Genomic DNA, 19,974 nt, shown 5'->3' on the forward strand with positions numbered 1-19,974 from the left:
ATACGTGGAATTTGAGAAACAAGGCAGAGGATCATAGGGGGAGAGAGGAAAAAATATAACAAGAGGAAACCAGAAAGGGAGACAAATCATAAGAGACTCTTAATCCAAGGAAACAAACTGAGGGTTGCTGGAAGGGAGGCAGGCAGGTGGTTGGGGTGGCTGGGTGATGGACACTGGGGAGGGTATGTGCTATGGTGAGCTCTGTGAATTGTGTAAGACTGATGAATCACAGGCCTGTACCCCTGAAACAAATAATACACTATATGTTAATAATAATAATAAAAAATAGAAGGATAAGGAAGAAAAAAAAAAGAAACTATAACGATTATAACAACATTGTATGGTGATGGATGTTAACTACTTTTGTAGCATTGTTTACCCAGAGTTGTCCACACTATATTCTACATCTGAAACTAATGTAACATTGTGTGTCAACTATACTTCAATTAAAAAAAAAAAAGAACTCAATTATATTAACATTCTTTGGGGAAATTCAGAGAAGTAACTACTCTAAAGCTGATGAGGAGAACATACAGTCCCTAAATTGTGTAACTTTCTATTTTAAGAAAAGATTGAAGTATCTAAATGTCTTGTTTTCTGTTGAAAGAGGAATAGTCATTCCTTTGAAATTCTTTTTTTGGGGCATCTGGGTGGCTCAGTGGGTTAAGCCTCTGCCTTCAGCTTGGGTCATAATCTCAGGGTCCTGGGATCGAGCCCCAAATCTGGCTCTCTACTCAGCGGGGAGCCTGCCTCCCCTGTGTCTCTCTCTGCCTGTGTCTCTGCCTACTTGTGATCTATGTCTGTCAAATAAATAGATAAAATCTTAAAAAAAAAAAAAAAGAAATTCTTTTTTTTCCCCCCTAAAGATTTATTTATTTATTTGACAGAGACACAGCAAGAGGGAACACAAGTAGGGGGAATGGGAGAGAGAGAGAAGCAGGCTTCCAGCTGAGCAGGGAGCCCAATGCAGGGCTCAATCCCAGAACCCTGGAATCATGACCTGAGCCGAAGGCAGACACTTGACTAAGGCACTCAGGTGCCCCCATTCCTTTGAAATTCTACATAGAATCTAATTTCAAATCAGTCTGTCCCTGTTACTCCCTTTTCTTTTATGCCTTCCCTAAACTAGATGATAGGATGCATTGAGATCTATTCGTTCGATATGTGAGATCTTGGTTTTGTGGCATCTGATCATAATAGCCTTGCTTTCTGTACCTTTTGCAGCAACTTCTGTTCTCACTCTGATATATCCACATCTGAAGACTTGAGCTGACCAACGTCAATAGAAGTGAGCAAAGAGCTTGAAACATTGCAGGAACCATGCTGATAGAGTAGTGAGTCGTAATGCGAAACAATGCCAGAGGCAGTGTGGTGTAGCAGCTATTATTGCAAATGAGGCTGTGTGCTAATAAGAAGGGAGGAGGACCGGGGCTAATGCTCAGAATATCTGGGGCGTGGGATATTTCTGATTCTCAGCACTTCCCAAAGGAATGGAGCGGTATTAGAGGATTTTTGTCTGTCTTTCTTTACTTTCCCTGAGTCTTGCCTCTGCTGTCAAGTAAGCTGAACAGAGTTAGTTTGGCTGCATTTCCAAAACCTGTTTATTTTCTCATAAGGCCCCTTGGTTCAAGGTGATGCCGGAGAGGGTAAAATGCCCCTGAGAGATTTAATAGCAGTCAGATGGGTTTCGCTTCTGACCTTCCAGGGAGCCTTGCTCGATTCTTGGGTGTAATTCTTTGTCTTGCCCCCAGCTTTTGTCAGATTCTATAGCACTGGCTTGACTTCTGTCTGATCTGCTGAGCCTCCTGTACTAGCGACATTATTCTTTTGTTCTCAAGGCAAGATTTATATTCTATTTTAAGGTATGCCTGATATTCCTAGTGTCATACTTCGGACTAAACAGCTGCTAGAAGAGCATACGGGTCTATTAAGGAGGAAAGTTTTCAAACTGGGATTCCACTGGTGGAGAACATATCTAGAGAATTAGTTCGCTATATGCAAAGGTCAACCTTTTAAAGCCACTCTCAGAAATATTGTACTTGATGGCTTCCAGATACATCTTGCACATGTTGAAAACTGAGATGACTTTTCCCATTAATTGTCTGCTGTGCTTTTTTTATTCATGTTTAAAAAATTATTTGAAGTTGAAATCTGGAATGTACCTTATAGGATTTAAATCTATTTAAAGTAGTGAGATTCTCTTGACTCTGTTGTTTTTCTTGCTCTTTTGAATTTATCTTTAGATCTTTAGGTATATTCAAGTTCTTGATTTTTGTTGCCATGTTTTCCCGTTAGGCTCAGTTCATTTAGGATGTTAGCATTTGCTTTTAGGGTTTTTTTGTTGTTGTTTTGGGTTTGTTTTTAGCCGCACCCTCCGCCAGCTCACAAGAACCAGCCCCTTGTGGCTCTGCCCTTCTCTTAACCTTTGTTATAGTTGTTGGTAAGTTATCGTAAAATATACCTTGTTGATCAGAAAGTTCCCCGTGGAAATACTTTGGTTTCTTTAAAGCTATTCCAATGCTCCTCACCCTGTGACATCTTTCTTCCTTATTATCATAATCATTCTATCACCAGGCTCTTGTTTTAACAACCTCTCATTCAGCCTTAACCCTCTTCCCTGTCAGAGTTTATGACTTCGGGATTGTCCCTATCTTCCTCCTGAACTTTTGATATTGGCTTTTCTTTGTTTTTAGGATTTACATCTAAACATAATCAGGGCTTCCTTCTTTGGATAGTACAATACAAACACTATGGTAAGGTGGTCACTTTCCCCCATATTTTAAGTAACAGAAAGGGCTTTTTTTGGTGTCATTGAGACAGTCACAAGTTGGTTTTTACTACTTGCTTTACTAGCTACGTGAACTCGAGAAATTTTCTTACCTTCTGTGACTCTCAGTTTCCTCAGGTATGAAGTAGAGAAAGTTCTTTTCAGAATTATTATGATATTAAATGAGAAAATCTGTGTGGAATTTCCTTTAACATATAGGAATCACTTAATTTTAGTTTTTCTTCTTTTCCACTTTAATTTTCCTTGTCACTCAAAATGAAGCCTAGAGTCAAAATAACTTGCTTTTCTCTTATGTCTCCCAAGATGTGAAATTTCAATAAATATGTATCACAAAATAAATTACGACTTGTCGAGCTAAGCATTTTTGTTATGAGGATATCTGAAATATGTTAGAAGATTCAAAGAAATGCCTGGAAACACAGGCATTTGGATGATGGTAGGAGAACTGTTGAACTCTGATAATGTCTATGTTTTTATCACCCTTCCCTCATAAACAGAACGAGCAGCAGCTGTGACCTTCACACAAAAATTGTAGGTGTGGTAAATAGGTTAAGATATCTCTCAGTATCTTTTTTTTTGGTTAACATTTTACAGAATTGTGGTAAAATATATGCAAAACATAAAACATACAGTTTTAACAATTTTCAATTGTACAATTAAGTGGCATTAAGTATAGTTACATTGTTTTTCAACTGTCACCACTGTTCCTCTCCAGAACTTTTTCTTCATCCCAAACCAAAACTCTGTATCCATTAAACACTTAACTCCCATTCCCCCTTCCCCCAACCCCTGGTAACCACTGTTCTACTTCTTGTGTCTCTGAATTTGCCTCTTACGTACTTTTGTATCTGGCTTATCTCACTGACCATGTTTTCAAGGTCCATTCATGCTGTAATATGTATCAGAATTTCATTCCTTTCTTGTCAGAGGCAGGCCCCTGGCCAGGGCAGCCTCCGCCATTAAAAGATGGCGCCTGGCGAGTTGCCAAGAAAAGTTGCCTCAGGAGACTAAGCGGAAAGCCCAAAGAGGAGGTAAACAGCATTGGTTGCTAGCAAAAGTTGTTTGTGTAGGTGTGCAGCCTGATTCGCTCCCTCCTGTACCCTGCTTGCTGATTGTTCATGTAAGCATATATAAGTGTGTAGACTTGCAGAAATAGAGAGATGATGCATCTGAACTGGGGCTTCTTGTCGTCCTTGCGCGTGGAGGGCAATAAATGGCGCCGGCACCCGGGAACTAAATAAAGGAATCTTGCAAGGTAATCCGTGGTAAGGCAGGGAGTAAAGGCCCGCAGGTAAGCGGGGACATTAGCCACGTTCAAAAGTGGGAATTCCGCGGTAAAGCGGGGAGTAATGGTCGACTGAAGTACATGCGTGTAAAAGCTTAATGTGTTAGTTCGTGTCGTTAACATCCGCGTCTATTGTCTGTGTGTTCATAATGGGATCTGAAGTATCTAAAGTGCGGTTGGAAGGGTCTTTAAAAGACCTGCTGAAAGCCAATGGAACTTCACTAAAAGCAAAAACTGCTCAGGCCTTTTTGAATACAGTGGAAAAGGCGGCTCTCTAAACATACCTCAATGGGACCACTTAGGGGAGGATTTGAAGAAACAGGACAATAAAACGCCTTTGCCACCTGGGACCCTGGCAATATGGACCTTAGTCTGGGGATGCCTGGTGGGGCCTAAACCCAAATGTGAATCAGCTCTGCAAGAGGGAGCAGAGGCATTGGAGGAAGTGAAAGAGGAGCGGTCTTCTCGTGCCTTAGAGGGGGTAGTTCTAGTGAAGACTTAGAAGAAATGTCAGGGGAGGAGTTAGACCTTAAAATGCACTCCCAAGTTTGAACAGTTGAAACTGTCAACTCCAGCGACACCTAGTGCCTCTCTGCAGTATAATCCTATGGCATGCCAAGGAGCTTGTAGCTGCTGCACCACATGTGGTGGTGGCAGGTTTTCAAGCTGGAGAGATCATGACCTGGCCTCTGCCTTTCCGGTTTTAGAGGACCAAAACAACCAGCGGTATCATCAGCCTCTTGATTTTAAACTAGTTAAGCAATTAAAGGAAGCAGTCATGCAGTATGGCCCTCAGGCAGCCTTTACGGTCTCTTTGTTGGAGACCATAGCGGGAATGAAATTAGTCCCTGAAGACTGGGGTAACCTAGCCTGCGCAACCTTGTCAGGAGGGCAATATCTAGTATGGAAAACAGCCTGGCAAGAATACTCACAGGACACTGCCCGCCGTAATGCAGCAGCTGGAAATCCTCAGTGGGACCTAGAAATGTTAATGGGAATGGGACCGGACATGGGAAAGCAGGCCCAAATACAATACAACCCTGCAGTGTATCTGCAAATAGCCGCGGCGGCCACTAAAGCATGAAGAACAATTCAAGGCAGTGGGGATTTGCAGGGTCAGCTGTCTAAGGTAATACAAGGACCAAATGAAGCATATGCTGATTTTGTAGCGAGGCTGATGCAAACAGCTGGTCAAATATTTGGGGAGGTAGAGGCAGCCATGCCATTGATAAAACAGCTGGCGTATGAGCAAGCTAATAAATGGTGTAAAGAAGCCATCAGACCTTGGAAAAGCAAAGACTTGAGTACATATATTAAAGTTTGCAGGGATATAAATGACAGTGTTATTCAAGGGCAGGTTACGGCTGCACCAATCACTCAAGGTTTACAGGGATTACAGGGAGCTCAACAATATAAACATAGGGGTACTCCTGGAGTTTGCTATTACTGCAAGAAGCCAGGACACCTGTAGGAGCTATGGTTACCAAAGAAGAGAGTTGGACCTTCCTATTTCAAAGCTCCTCTCCCCAAGAAACCGAGCTGCTCACAGTGATAAAACATTCAAACATTTCAAATGTTTCATCAAGAACCCTTCAACCTTTTATCAGATAGTAGATAATGTGGTGCAAGCTGTCTCTATCATTGAAAATATGGGTTCTATTAATGACAGGTCTACTATCTCTAAGGCATTACAAGAAATCCAAACATTAGTTTGGGATGGGAAAGCTCCATTTCATATTGGCCACATATGAGCTCATACAACCTTACCAGGCCCTCTGACAAAAGGAAATCGGTTAGCAGACTCCTTAACCAGAGGAGAATTTGTCTTTGCCATTGAGGACCCAGTGCAACAGGCGAGACATTATCATAGGCTGCTCCATGTGAATGCTTTAACTCTTCACCTCAAATTTAACATAACAAAAGCACAGGCACTGGACATACTAGTCTCCTGCAGAAATTGTGTGACCTTACTACCTGCACCGTCCTTGGGGGTTAATCCTAAGAGTTTGTTACCTAATCATATATGGCAAATGGATGTCACACATGTTTCAGAATTTGGAAAGTTAAGATATGTTCATTTCTCTGTCGGTACCTGCTCTGGAATAATTTTCGCCTCAGGGCATACGGGGGAAAAATCCAGAGATATTATCGCCCATTGCCTACAGGCTTTTGCGGCATGGGGAAAGCCACGCTAGCTAAAGACAGATAATGGTCCAGCCTACACCTCACAACCCTTTAAAGCCTTCCTACAACAACTTGACATTCACTTGATACATGGAATACCCTATAACCCACAAGGACAGAGTGTTGTGGAGCGCGCATCTTACAATAAAAAATGCACTTTATAAACAAAATGGGGGAATACGGAACACCTTCAGGTCCCCTAAAGATAAGCTCAACACCATTCTCTTTATTTTGAATTTTTTAACGTTGGACAAAACGGGTAAATCAGCTGCAGACAGACAGGCAAGTAATGCTGCTGCTCCCCCTAAGCCTTTAGTACTTTGGAAGGACATCCTCACAGGAAAGTGGAATGGACCAGATCCAGTGTTAGTATGGAGTAGGGGGTCTGTATGTGTTTTTCCACAGGCAAAGGAGACTCCAATTTGGATCCCAGAGTGGCTGGTGCGTGCAGCCTTGCCTCCGAACACCAGTCATGATGCTGAAGATACTGATGATAACTCTGGGGATGCTACACCTCCTGCGGCAGACTCAAGCCAGAGAGCTGTGGGTGGTGGTTAAAGCATGGCCATATCCTTTACCAGTGACTAACTCTTCTCTCATATTCCCTCCTCTCCCTTTGATGCATGGCAGGTCTGTAACTTGCTAGGAGCATGTACTGATATCTCAGCAGTGTCCATGTTAAATGGTGGCAAATTCCTCAACTGTTCTTATAAGCAAAATGACTCTAGTACCTTTGATACAACAGTTAATATGTCTTGTCCCAATAATATTACTTATCAGCCCGCTCCCATATGCATCTTGCCACCATTCCTTTTCCTCGTAGCAAATGCTAGCGAGCTGAATGATACATTAAATTGCACTATGAATTGCTATCTTTCCCAGTGCTGGAATGTCACAGCCTTCAAGCTGGCTGTGATTATGCGTATCCCTACCCATGTTCCTATCCCAGTTTCCATTCCAGAGGACAAGTTACCGGTGGTGATATCCAGAAAGAAGAGAGATTTTGGTATCACAGCTGCCATTGTGACAGCATTGGCTGTATCTACAGCAGCTGCCACGGCAGCAGCAGTCTCACTTGCTACAACTATACCCACTGCGGAAGCTGTGAACACCCTTGCAGAAGGAACGGCGGCTTCCCTTCAAACACAGACTCAGATCAATGCACATCTGCAAGCAGGAATCCTGTTAGTCAACCAGAGAGTGGATTTGGTTCAAGAACAAGTGGACATATTGGGGGTCTTATTGGGACTGGGATGTATAGCACCCTTCCTGGCAATTTGTGTAATTCCCATAGCCTATACTAATATGAGTGACTTACAGAATGTCTCCCAACAGCTCTCCCGATACTTGCGGGGGAATTAGTCCGCAGAATTCCAAAACTACACTCAGCACCTGCTACTAGGCATAACAAGGATAAATAACACCAGAGTTGAGCTTGCAACCCTCCCAGAGATAAAACATTGCAAGATGTGTTAACATTTAGGAAACAATGGGCTAGCGTAATTGATCTGATGACAATCCTTGTAGTGGGCTTGATTCTACTAGTAAGGAAACTGCAAATTTGGAGGTGACAGCAACCTAGGCAACAGCAAGCCCTGGTGCAGGCCTTGTTAGCCATCGAGGTTGAAACATCCCCCCAAGTGTGGCTAAGTATGCTGGATCGGTAGTCAATGATGGGTAAGATTGGTGGGGGAAATATACCAACCTAAGACAGGACGCAGATCATTGATATCTGCCGTCTGATGACGGGTAAGGATATTCCCCGCCACTGACAACCTAAGACAGGCACGATCCCTGCCATAAAAGAAAAAAGGGGGAGATGTCGGAGGCAGGCCCCTGGCCAGGGTGGCCTCCGCCATTAAAAGATGGCACCTGGCGATTTGCCAAGAAAAGTTGCCTCATGAGACTAAGCGGAATGCCCAAAGAGGAGGGAAACAGCATTGGTTGCTAGCAAAAGTTGTTTGTTTAGGTGTGCACCCTGATTCGCTCCCTCTTGTACCCTGCTCACTGATTGGTCATGTAAGCGTATATAAATGTGTAGACTTGCAGAAATAAAGAGAGAGAAGATGCATCTGAACTGGGGCGGCTTGTCTTCCTTGCGCATCGAGGGCGATACTTTCTATGGCTGAATAATAGTCAATTACATGGATATATCACATTGTGTTTATCCATTCATTTGTTAATGGACAGTCTCACTGTCTTTTAAAGAGAGTGCTCTGGTTTACATAGCAAGTCTTAATTTATTTTTATTATTGTGCACTTGACAAAATTATAGGGAACATTCATATCAATATTAAACTCTAGTAATTTGTAGTCTGTCAAATTTTCCTTTGATATGTTTTAATGTATCTGCATGTTTTTATATGATACTAAATGCTGTCTGTAAACTATAAGGTATCTGAAAGTCTGGAAACAGGATAAACTTATTTTTAAATAGTATATTAGTTACATTTTCAAGTAATATGCTCCATATATCTCTAGATATGTTTTTAGGCAAAACTCCTTTAAATTTAAAACAATAGATCCCAGTTGATTTTAGATATGGGTGATCTGTATTGTACTTTTTTTTCCAAATTAGTAACTACATCCATTGCTTTAAATACCTTACATGAAAAGGTTTCCAGAGATTGAAGAAAAATAAATTAATGATATTATTTAGAAATATAACATATACATTTATAACATATATATATATTTAAAAATATATTTATCCTATGTTTCCAGGTTTTTTGGACACCTTATATTTATGTTCTGCTTTCATCATATAACATTGTTTCCTTACTGTTTTTTCCAAACATTTAAAAATTATTGTAGGTACTTATTTTTTATGGTTCTGTTTTATTCTATTATTGTTTATCTATTTTTCTTATCTTAGACAACATTTTTCTTATTTCTAATTTTTATTCATTTAAAACATATGTATATGAATTATTTCTCTTGAAGTCATTTTTTAAGGATACAGTTCCTAAGATTAGATGAGCCAATTGAAGTTATGACCAAGTAACTTTGACATATTATTAGTTTATTTCCATACAGATTGAAATAATTTAGTTATATCCTATAAGCCATGTTAGTTTGGTAGATTAAGGAGTATGTTCTATGCCTTAATAATACTTAAGTTATAATTTAAAAATATTACTTGCAAAGGTATGTGGGTATATAAGCATAAATACTGATCTAAAAAAAAAAAGAACGAAAAATAATCTGATTTTATCTGTTTGAGCTTTGTCTTCATTTTGCTTTTAGGTTTTACATTTTTTTCTCTGTAAAATAAGACCAAATATCACAAACTCTAAAGTAAATACAACAAACCTGAGTCCTTTCGTTTATACCCTCTCTGGAGGACGAGGATTCTGAGTCAACGCCCTTGGTTATGCTTCTGTGCTGCTTCTATCCACACACACGCGCACACGCACATGCACACGCACGCAGTCCATGAGTACACAGAGCACTGATCATTACAGTCTGGTTTTGAGGTTTATTCTGAGTGGGGTAATAAAACTTTCACTCTCCAGCCTCACCAGTGAGAAGTGGTAAACTGGTCTGATCATGTGACTTAAAATTGTGTGGGTTGAGAGAGTAGTAAATTAGTGCAGGGTTGGCATTTGTATGCTGGCACTATCTAATCCCAGCTCCTCAGACTCTACCTCAGGTTTTTGTTTTTTTAAGGATTTTTATTTATTTGACAGAAAGAGATCAGAAGTAGGCAGAGAGGCAGGCAGAGAGAGAGAGCAGAGAGCCCGACGTGGGGCTCGATCCCAGGACCCTGGGATCATGACCTGAGCAGAAGGCAGAGGCTTTAACCCACTGAGCCACCCAGGCACCCCTCTACCTGAGGTTTTTGAGCAAGTCTTTGTTCATTTCTGTGCTTTATCAGCCATCCCTCTACCCTTGAAATAAAGGGAAGAAAGAAACGGACTTTTTCTTGCCATGTCCAGAGGAATGAGAACAAGCTCATTTTTTCCTTTAAATCAACTTGGTTAAAAACTGCATGAAAAGTTTCAAGCTATTCTGGAAATTAAGACATCATTTCATCTCTCTTACCCTTCCCTGACTCTTCAGTTTACCTCCCTACCCCCGACATATATAAGTAAGTACTCCATGGGGGTAAAGTAAAAAGGGCAGAGCATTTGTGTTCAAAAGGTTTTAAATTCTTGTGGCACAAGACTTATCTGTTATATATATATATGTCTTGTTTCTCTGTCTTGTTCCTGACTGTAGAGGAAAAGCTCTCAGTTTCTCCCGTTCTGGATGGTATTCACTGTGGGCCTTTTATAATGGCCTTTATGATGTTAAGATGTATTCCCTCTATCTCTATTTTGTTGAGGGTTTCTGTCAAGAATGGATGCTGTATTTTGTCAAATGATTTTTCTGCATCTATTGAGAGGATCATATGGTTCTTATCCTTTCTTTTATTAATGTGATATGTCATGTTGATTGATTTGCAAGTATTGAACCACCCCTGCAACCCAGGAACAAATCCCACTTGATCATGGTGAATAATTCTTTTAAGGTACTGTTTGATTCCATTTGCTAGTATCTTGTTGAGGATTTTTTGCATCCATGTTAATCAGGCTTATTGGCTTGTAATTCTCCTTTTTAGTGAGGTCTTTTGTTTTGGAATTAAGGTGATGCTGGCCTCCTAGAAGGAGTTCAGAAGTTTTCCTTCCATTTCTATTTTTTGGAACAGTTTGAGAAGAATAGGTATTAGCTCTTCTCTAAATGTATGGTAGAATTCCCCTGGGAAGCCATCTGGCCCTGGACTTTTATCTGTTGTGAGATTTTTGATTACAGATTCAATTTCCTTGATGGTTATGGGTCTATTCAAATTTGCAATTTCTTACTGTTTCAGTTTTCTATTGGTAGTTTGTATGTTTCTAGGAATTTATCCATTTCTTCCAGATTGCCCCTTTTGTTGCCATATAATTTTTCATAATAACTTCTTGTAATTGTTTATAGTTCTGTGGTGTTGGTTGTGATCTCTCTTCTTTCACTGGTGGTTTTATTTATTTGGATCCTTTCTATCTTGCTCTCTTTTTTAAAATAAAAATCTGTTTTTTTTAAAGGTTTTTATTTATTTATCAGAGAGAGAGAGTACAAGCAGGAGGAGCAGCAGGAAGACCAGGCAGAAGGAGAAGCAGGCTCCCCACTGAGCAGGGAGACTGATGATGGACTTGATCCCAGGACCCTGAGATGGTGACCTGAGCCAAATACAGATGCTTAACCGGCTGAGCCACCCAGGCACCCTCTTTTTCTTTATCATATGTCTGATTAGGGGTTTATCAACTTGATTAATTCTTTCAAAGAACCAGCTCTTTTTGTTTATCTGTTCTGCTGTTTTTGTTTTTGTTGTTTGTTTCTATATTGTTTATTTCTGCTCTAACCTTTATTAAAATTTTACTTCTGCTGGTGTTAGGCTTTATTTGCTGTTCCTTTTCTATCTCCTTTCGGTATAGGTTAGGTTGTGTATTTGAGACTTTTCTTGCTTCTTGAGGTAGGCCTGTATTGCTACATATTTTCCTTTTATAACCACCTTTGCTGCATCCCAGAGGTTTCGGACTGTTGTGTTTTCATTTTCATTTGTTTCCATGCATTTTTAAAGTTCTTCCTTAATTTCCTGGTTAACCCATTCATTCTTTAGTAAGATGTTCTTTATTTTTTTTTTAAAGATTTTATTTATTTGACAGAGAGAGATCACAAGTAGGCAGAGAGAGAGAGAGAGGAGGAAGCAGGCTCCCTGCCGAGCAGAGAGCCCGACGCGGGACTCGATCCCCCGACCCTGAGATCATGACCTGAGCCGAATGCAGCGGCTCAACCCACTGAGCCACCCAGGCGCCCCAAGATGTTCTTTAATCTCTATGTATTTGTGGTCTTTCCAATTTTTTTCTTGTGGTTGACTTCAGGTTTTGACTTCAGGTTGACTTCAGGTTTTAGAGTTTTGTGGCCTGAAAATACACATAGTATGATCTCAGTGTTTTTGTACTTGTTGAGGGCTGATTTGGGACCTAGTATGTGATCTTTTCTGGAGAATGTTCAATATGCATTAGGGAAAAAAAGTGTATTCTGCTGCTTTAGGATAAAGTGTTCTGAATATGTCTGTTAAATCTGTCTGGTCCATTGTGTCATTCAAAGCCATTGTTTCCTTTTTAATTTCCTGCTTAGATGATCTGTCTATTGCTGTAAGTGGGGTGTTAAAGTCCCCTTCTATGATTGTGTTATTATCAATGAGTTTCTTTTAAAAATTTTATTTATTTATTTATTTGGGAGAGAGTGTGCATGAGTGGGGGGAAGGGCAGAGGGAGAGGGAGAGAGAGAATCAGACTCCCTGTTGAGCAGGGCCCCTGACGTGGGCCTTTCTGACCCTGGGATCATTACCTACACTGAAGGCAGACACTTAACTGACTGAGCCACATAGGCACCCCATCAATGAGTTTCTTTATGTTTATCATTAATTGGTTTATATATTTGGGTTCTCCCAAGTTGGGGGCATGTATATTTATAATTGTGAGATCTTCTTGTTGGATAGACCCATTAATTATGATACAGTGCCTTCTTCCTCTCTTGCTACAGTCTTTGGTTTAAAATCTAGTTTGTCTGATATAAGTATCGCTACTCTGGCTTTTTGATTTCCATTAGAATGATAGAAGTTTCTCCATGCCCTCACTTTCAATCTGGAGGTGTCTTTAGGTCTAAAATGAGCCTTTTGTAAGCAAAATATAGATGGGTCTTGTTTTTTTTGTAATCCATTCTGATACCCTTTATCTTTTGATTGGAGCATTTAGTCCATTTATATTCAGAGTAATTATAGATAGATAAGAATTTAGTGCCATTGTATTACCTATAAAGTTGCTGTTTCTGGAGATTTTTTTTTCTGTTTCTTTCTAGTCTTTGTTGTTTTTGGTCTTTCTTCCCCATTTAAGGGGTCTCCTTTAATATTTTTTGCAGGACTGGTTTAGTGGTCATAAAACTCTTACAGCTTTTGTTTATCTCGGAAGCTCTTTATCTCTACTTCTATTCAGAATGTCAGCCTTGCAGGATAAAGTATTCTTGACTGCATATTTTTCCCATTCAGCACATTGAATATATCATGCCACATTCTTGTGGCCTGTCAGGTTTCTGTGGAGACAGCTACTGCTAATTTGATTTATCTTCCCTTGTAGGTTAGGTATTTTTTTCTCTTGCTGATTTCAGGATTCTTTCCTTATCTCTATATTTTGCAAATTGTACTATGATATGTCTTGGTATTGGCCAGCTTCTGTTGAATTTGATGGGAGTTCTCTGTGCTTCCTGGATTTGGTGACAGTTTCCTTTCTTAGATTAGGGAAGCTCTCAGCTATAATTTGCTCAAATAAACTTTCTGCTACCTTTCCCTCTCTTCTTCTGGGACTCCTGTGATACAAATTTTATTATGCTTTATGCTGAATGCCTTAAGTCTTCATGATCCATGAATCCTGGATCTTTCTTTTCTTTCCCTCTTCTCTTCTGCTTCATTATTTTCCATAATTATATCTTCCATATCACTGATGAGTTCCTCTGTTTTGTTCATCCTTGTCATTGCATCCAGTCAGTTTTGCATCTAGGTGATAGCATTTTTAATTTTTAAAAAATACTTTGTTTGTTTGTTTGATACACAGAGAGAACATGCACATACAAGGGAAGTGGCAGGCAGAGGGAAAGGGATGAGCCCTATGAGGGGCTTGACCCCAGGACCCTGGGATCATGACCTAAGCCGAAGGCATATACTTAACCAAATGAGCCATCCAGGCACCGCTCAGTTATAGCATTTTTTATTTTGGCCTGACAAGTTTTTAGTTCTTTTATCTCTACAGAAAGGTGTTCTCTAGTGTCTTCTATGCTTTTCTCAAGCCCAGCTAGTATACTTAGCATTGTTGTTTTAAGTTCTGGTTCAGACATATTATTTATTATTAGTTCCCTGGTCATCGCTTCTTCCTGTTCTTTCTTTTGGGGTGAATTCCTCTGTCTTGTCATTTTGGGTAGGTCACTGTTTTTTCTGTGTTAGAAAGCCTCTTATGTTTCCTGCTCCTGAGAATAATGGCTATATTAAGAGGTCCTATACTGTCCCAGGCCTGGTGCTTTAGGATGTGTTTCACAGTATGCACTGTGTTTTTCTGTTTTGGCTGCTCTATCCCTCAGGTCAGTCCTCTGCAGTCTCCTCTCTTCTGTTCCTGGCTTCCATCAGGCCCTGCCCTCATGCTGTCTGTGACTGAGCCATCTGCCCACCACATGACACAGTACTCCTGTATTTTCTGTCAGGCTCATGGCTAGGTTTCAAAACTCCAAATTTTAGGGACCCAGAGTGGTGCAGAGTGGTGATGATCCTCTGGGGGAGGGTCTTGCCATGCTGTAGCTGATGTCCATTAGTCCCAGAAAAGCAGTGACACGATTGTGCGTTGGCTTGGAGTTTATGGTAAAGTGTAGCAAAAGCGGGCACCAGGGTTTGCTGCTCTCGTTGGTGTCTCTGTTCCTATGCTAATGGACGGGGCAGCACACTAGTGTCCACAAGCTCTTTTGACCCCCGAGAGGCCATGCTGACTCTCCCAAATGCACTCCAAGAAGGGGAACTCTCTCTTTCAGTGCAACTCAGGGGATCCTCAAACCATGCTATCTGGTCCTAGGTCTCTGCCTTCCTTCCCCACAGAAGCACTGCTGTGGCCACCAGGCTCCACTGGGCTGTGTCTAATGAACTTCTGAGCTTCAGACTTTGGACTTCCAGGCTTGTAAAAACTTGTGATAATCAGCTGCTCTTGTTTTTCCAGTGAGTGGTTTTGGGGAAGTGTTTGTCTTGCGCAGTTCCCTGCACTGCTTTCTTTCTCTTCTCTTTCTTTCTTTTCAAGATCAAAACTCCCTCCCATCACAGCACCTGCATTTCTTTTCTCCACAGAATTATGTCCTCACACTTCCTCTCTTCCCTGATGTGGCTTCTTTTCACCCTCTAGTTCTGCAGTTTGTACTTTACCATGTGAGGTCTTCCTCACCCAGCCCAGGTTTTAGGATATCTGACCTTGGTTGTAATGAGAAACAAACGTGATGTGTTCACTTTAGTAGACCTCCTTATCCATACATCAGCCTGTTCTGTGGCAACACTGGGACCCAGTAAATAATACTGAAATCTAATGTTATAAGCTTAAGTTGTCTTCTTGGTGTGTTTCATCAAAGAGAATGTGGTCTCTTAGCCAAATGTGCACGTTTCTTGACACATCCTATGAGTCTCATGATCTTTTTCAGGGCTGGTAAAGCATCATTTTATTTTATTTTTTAAGTAATATGTACACCAAACATGGGACTCCAACTTACAACCCCAAGATCAAGAGTCTCATGCTATACCAACTGAGCCAGGCAGGTACTCCGAGAAAGCATAGTTTCGGAGAGAGAGATGTTGCAGAGAGATGGACTATCTCAGTACAGGACATGCCAAGGTGTTGCATACTAGGTCAAGACCTTGGGTTCTAGTCCAAGTACTATCACTAAGTTGCTGTGGAATAATTGCTCTTTTTTGAGTTTCTATTCCTTCAAGCAGAAGAAGTCTATGGAGTGAGGAGAGAGAGCAAAGCAAGTTCACTGAATTTGAGAATATGGTGCTTTTGTGATGGCCACTGCCAGAAGACGTCACGGTTATCTCAGAGCATTAATGTAGGAAGGAAGCTTAAGACAAATAGTCAGGAAGTACATGATCACAGGAACAAGTTATGGCCTTTTCATTTAACATCTATCAGGTCAAACTCTAACTCAGAGAAAACCAAACCAACCAAGCAACCAAACAAAACCATTAACACACAAGATTCCTGGTAGCAAAATCGAAGGACTGGAGATATAACTTGGATGCTTTCTTATTAGTTTTAGTTTTTATTTTTTTTCGCAAGGGAATTGCAGTGACGTCAAGGATTAAGAATAAGAAGTAGAGTGTTGAGAAGATGCAGGAAATTATCTCATTAAGTATACATACAGTATTTGCTGAATACACAGGGACATCAGTTATCAAATGTCCACAAATGCTCCTGCACACATATTTGCTTGCCCACCACCTGTAACCCAGGGGGTTGAGTATCTGTTAAAATACATGTGAATACCTTTAAATATTCACTCATGCTCTAAAACACACACAAACTGAGCTACTTATGTTATATGTAACTGTCTCCCATGAATAGATTGGTCTTCAAACTTACAATTTTATCCATTTTGCTCATGAAGAAACACATTACTTGTTAACATTAACATCACATTGAAAATTCAGCATCACAAGAAAAGTCTCTGTAACAAAAGCAATTTTCAAAGCTGAGGATGTTTATTGCAAAGTCTATTCATTACACTAATGCCAAATCGTACAATAGAATTAATCTTCTGGGATTTATCCTTTATTTTATTCCACTTATTGAGGCAATTACCTTAGAGTATAACTCCTTCATTTGAATGTCAGACTCTACAGAGCAAAGAATCTGTTATCTCTGTTCTAGTGGTAGCATGGGACCAACTTAACTTTGTCTTATGCTTGTTTCCTTAAGAACTGTTTTTATTTTACTTGTCATATGCAAGATTGATGAGAACTTTAAAAATAAGAGCGTAGTGGGAAAAAAGCAAGTATATTGCTGAAAGCTTAATAATAACTTATGTATTAAATGATAATAAGAAAGATTACTGCTTCCGTAGTGGTATTAAGCTTTTCTTCTGTAAAAGTTATTTGAATACCGATTAAGTACTTCATCTAACCAAGGAGGAAGTTACAGTGGAAGGCAGAGTATAATATTTATCTTGTCTTTCATGCTATAGAATGCAATTATACACATAAAGTTGAATTATAGGAAATGTTGCACTCTGCCGTGTAACTCTAGAATTAAAGTTTAAAAGAGAGATTAGTTATTTGGACTAGGTGGTGGTTTTAATCAGCTTGAACTGCTAACCAGAGTATCACTGGGTGGCTTAAGCCATAGACATTGATGTCTCACAGTTCTGGAGGCTGAGAAGTCTAAGATCAAAATGTTGATGGGTTCCGTCTCTGGTGAGGATCTTGTTTGTGGCTTGCAGACAGTTGCCCTATAATTGTGTCCTTTCCTGACAGAGGGAGAGTGCGCTGGGAACTCTTCTTCTTACAAGGACACTAATCTCATCATTAGTGAGGGCCTCATGACCTTGTCTAAAACTAATAACCTTCCAAAGGCCATATGCCTAGGTACCATCATGTTATTAATTAGAGCTTCAATATATGAATTTTGGGGAGAAATATTCAGTCCATAATAATGGTAACGAGAGGGGGTGTAAAGAATAATTATCAATCATGACACTGAATCTCTTCTTTAGTTTTCTACATTTTCTTACCTTTTTCCATCATCTTCAATCTCTCCCTAGAGCCTGCTTCTACGGTTCCTCAAAAATGATTTTTATTGGATTGGTCTGAGGAACAAATCTGGCTGGAGGTGGGAAGATGGGTCACCCCTAAAAATCTCAAGGTAAGGGGGTTCAAAAAAATGGGGAAAAAAGAGAAAAGGAGAAGAGAAAGTATGTGATGGGGAAATAGGTCAAGGTCAATAGATGGTGGGGAGAGGAAAGGGTAAGGAAAGGAACTCGAGAACAGGAGAGGAAATGAATGGTGGATGAGAGCCAAAAAAACCCCAAAAAACAAAAACAAAACCCAAAACCCCAAAAAACAAAAAACCCCAATGAAAAAAAGAGAGGCTAATGTTCTGGATGCTGAGAGAAGCGGGGCCTGAATAGGGAGAAAGAACTGCTCAGTTTTTATCTCTTCCATGCCTGCAGCTCCTTTGCTCTCATGTTACCTTAAATGATTGACTTTCCTGATTTCTTACAGCATTGTTTCAAACAGCTTGATCCAGAAGTGTGGAGCCATCAACCAGCACCATCTCCAAGCTGCTAGCTGTGAAGCTCTTTTACCGTGGATCTGTAAGAAGGTCAGACTTTGAGGGGGTCAGATCTGTGGTAAGGCTCCCTCACACGAGGGAGCAGGCCTCTGGGTGCTCAGATGACCCTGAGCATTTATTTGGTGAATGATGAACCTTCTAGGACATAGCATTTGATGTAAGATTAGTGCAGCTTCCCTGGGAACTGAAGGTTTGTTGCTGGACTCTCCTTGAGAACATTTAGATATTATCCTAACAATTTAAAGATCAGATCTAGGATCATTTGGGAAATATAAGTTTTTTGTAGTACTTCTCACTGTAGTGACTGATGCTGCCTCCTTCACCCCCATTCCCACCATTTCTGTCAAAAGTGTACCTTTGAGGCACCTGGTTGCTTCAGTGGCTTAAGCTGCTGCCTTCAGCTCGAGTCATGATCTCAGGGTCCTGGGATCGAGTCCCACATTGGGCTCTCTGCTTCACTTCCTCTCTATCTACCTGCTTCTCTGCCTACTGTGATCTCTGTCCGTCATAAAAAAAAAAAAAAAAAAAAAAAAAAAGTGTGCCTTTCCTCAATGTTATGGTCTGAACTGATGAACTCTGCGCAGGTATATACTATTGCTCATGTGTTTTAGGTGTTTTTGATGTGTGCTAGGAAGTTGGCATGTTACTGATTCCTCATAATATATTTTTATCCTAATGGTGGCCCTTCACGGAGAAAGCTATATTCTAAAGGATAATGCTAATAGTGAGAACCTAAGTTGTAGAAAGAGGATGAGAACAGGGTGGTGCTTTCTGTTTCTCAGCTCTTCACCACTTAAAGACATGGCCTTGGCTGAATTTAATTTTTATAGGCGTGCATAGATGTGGTTGAATAAACTGATATATGACCATATCTTTTCCATGTTGTGGATGTGTGATTTGCAGGTTAATTTCACATAGTGGTCAATCTGAGGAAAGTTTACAGAAGCCATTTATGTGCTTGATTCCCAAATTATTTTAGGCATGAATGCCTCAACAATGAGAAAAACTTGGTTATTTCTCTTAAGTAGGGTTTGGAGAGGGACGCCTGGGTGGCTCAGTCGGTTAAGTGACTGCCTTCGGCTCAGGTCATGATCCCAGGGTCCTGGGATGGAGTCCCACATCGGGCTCCCTGCTCGGTGTGCAGCCTGCTTCTCCCTCTGCCTGCTGCTCCCTTGCTTGTGCTCACTCACTCTCACTCTCACTCTCTCTCTGATAAATAAATAAAATATTTTAAAAAAAGTAGGGTTTGGAGATAGATAGGGAGGGAAGGTGCTGTTTAAAAGACGTGGGCAGTTGGGACGCCTGGGTGGCTCAGTTGGTTGGACAACTGCCTTCGGCTCAGTTCATGATCTCGGAGTCTGGGGATCAAGTCCTGCATCGGGCTCCCAGCTCCACGGGGAGTCTGCTTCTCTCTCTGCCCTTCTCCTCACTCATGCTCTCTCTCTCAAATAAATAAATAAAATCTTTTAAAAAAAAAAAAAAAGACGTGGGCAGGAATACTGAGGGGACCATCATTCTGTACTGTACTGTTGATGATGCTAGATTACAATTTCTTTTTTTTTAAAAAAAGATTTTATTTATTTATTTGATAGAGAGAGATCACAAGTAGACGGGGAGGCAGGCAGAGAGAGATAGAGAGAGAGAAAGGAGGAAGCAGGCTCCCCGCTAAGCAGAGAGCCTGATGTGGGGCTCAATCCCAGGACCCGAGATCATGGCCCAAGCTGAAGGCAGTGGCTTTAACCCACTGAGCCACCCAAGCACCCCCATAAATTAACTTTTTAAATAATTTAATGGCTGCCTACTATGTGATGTTTGACTAATTGTTT

At 40.6% G+C, this 19,974-nt stretch overlaps 1 protein-coding gene across 1 annotated transcript; it reads left to right on the forward strand.

Moving 5' to 3' along the window:
• The first annotated feature begins 14,628 nt into the window (after positions 1-14,628).
• KLRG1 (killer cell lectin like receptor G1) lies at positions 14,629-18,673 on the forward strand. Its single transcript, XM_059404465.1, has 3 exons — positions 14,629-14,685; positions 17,619-17,719; positions 18,079-18,673. Exons 1-3 carry the CDS (start codon positions 14,629-14,631, stop codon positions 18,188-18,190), a joined length of 270 nt encoding a protein of 89 aa, XP_059260448.1. The 3' UTR covers positions 18,191-18,673.
• The last annotated feature ends 1,301 nt before the right edge of the window (positions 18,674-19,974 follow it).

This window comes from Mustela nigripes, chromosome 6, assembly GCF_022355385.1.
Source record: "Mustela nigripes isolate SB6536 chromosome 6, MUSNIG.SB6536, whole genome shotgun sequence".
NCBI lineage: Eukaryota > Metazoa > Chordata > Mammalia > Carnivora > Mustelidae > Mustela > Mustela nigripes.

Bases quoted from the DNA above. Each gene is read 5' to 3' on its own strand.
- KLRG1 (XM_059404465.1), top strand. From the start codon at position 14,629: ATGTCCATTAGTCCCAGAAAAGCAGTGACACGATTGTGCGTTGGCTTG. The intron at 14,686-17,618 runs GTAAAGTGTAGC...ATCTCTCCCTAG, and splicing joins GCGTTGGCTTGGAGTTTATG to AGCCTGCTTCTACGGTTCCT. The intron at 17,720-18,078 runs GTAAGGGGGTTC...GATTTCTTACAG, and splicing joins TCACCCCTAAAAATCTCAAG to CATTGTTTCAAACAGCTTGA.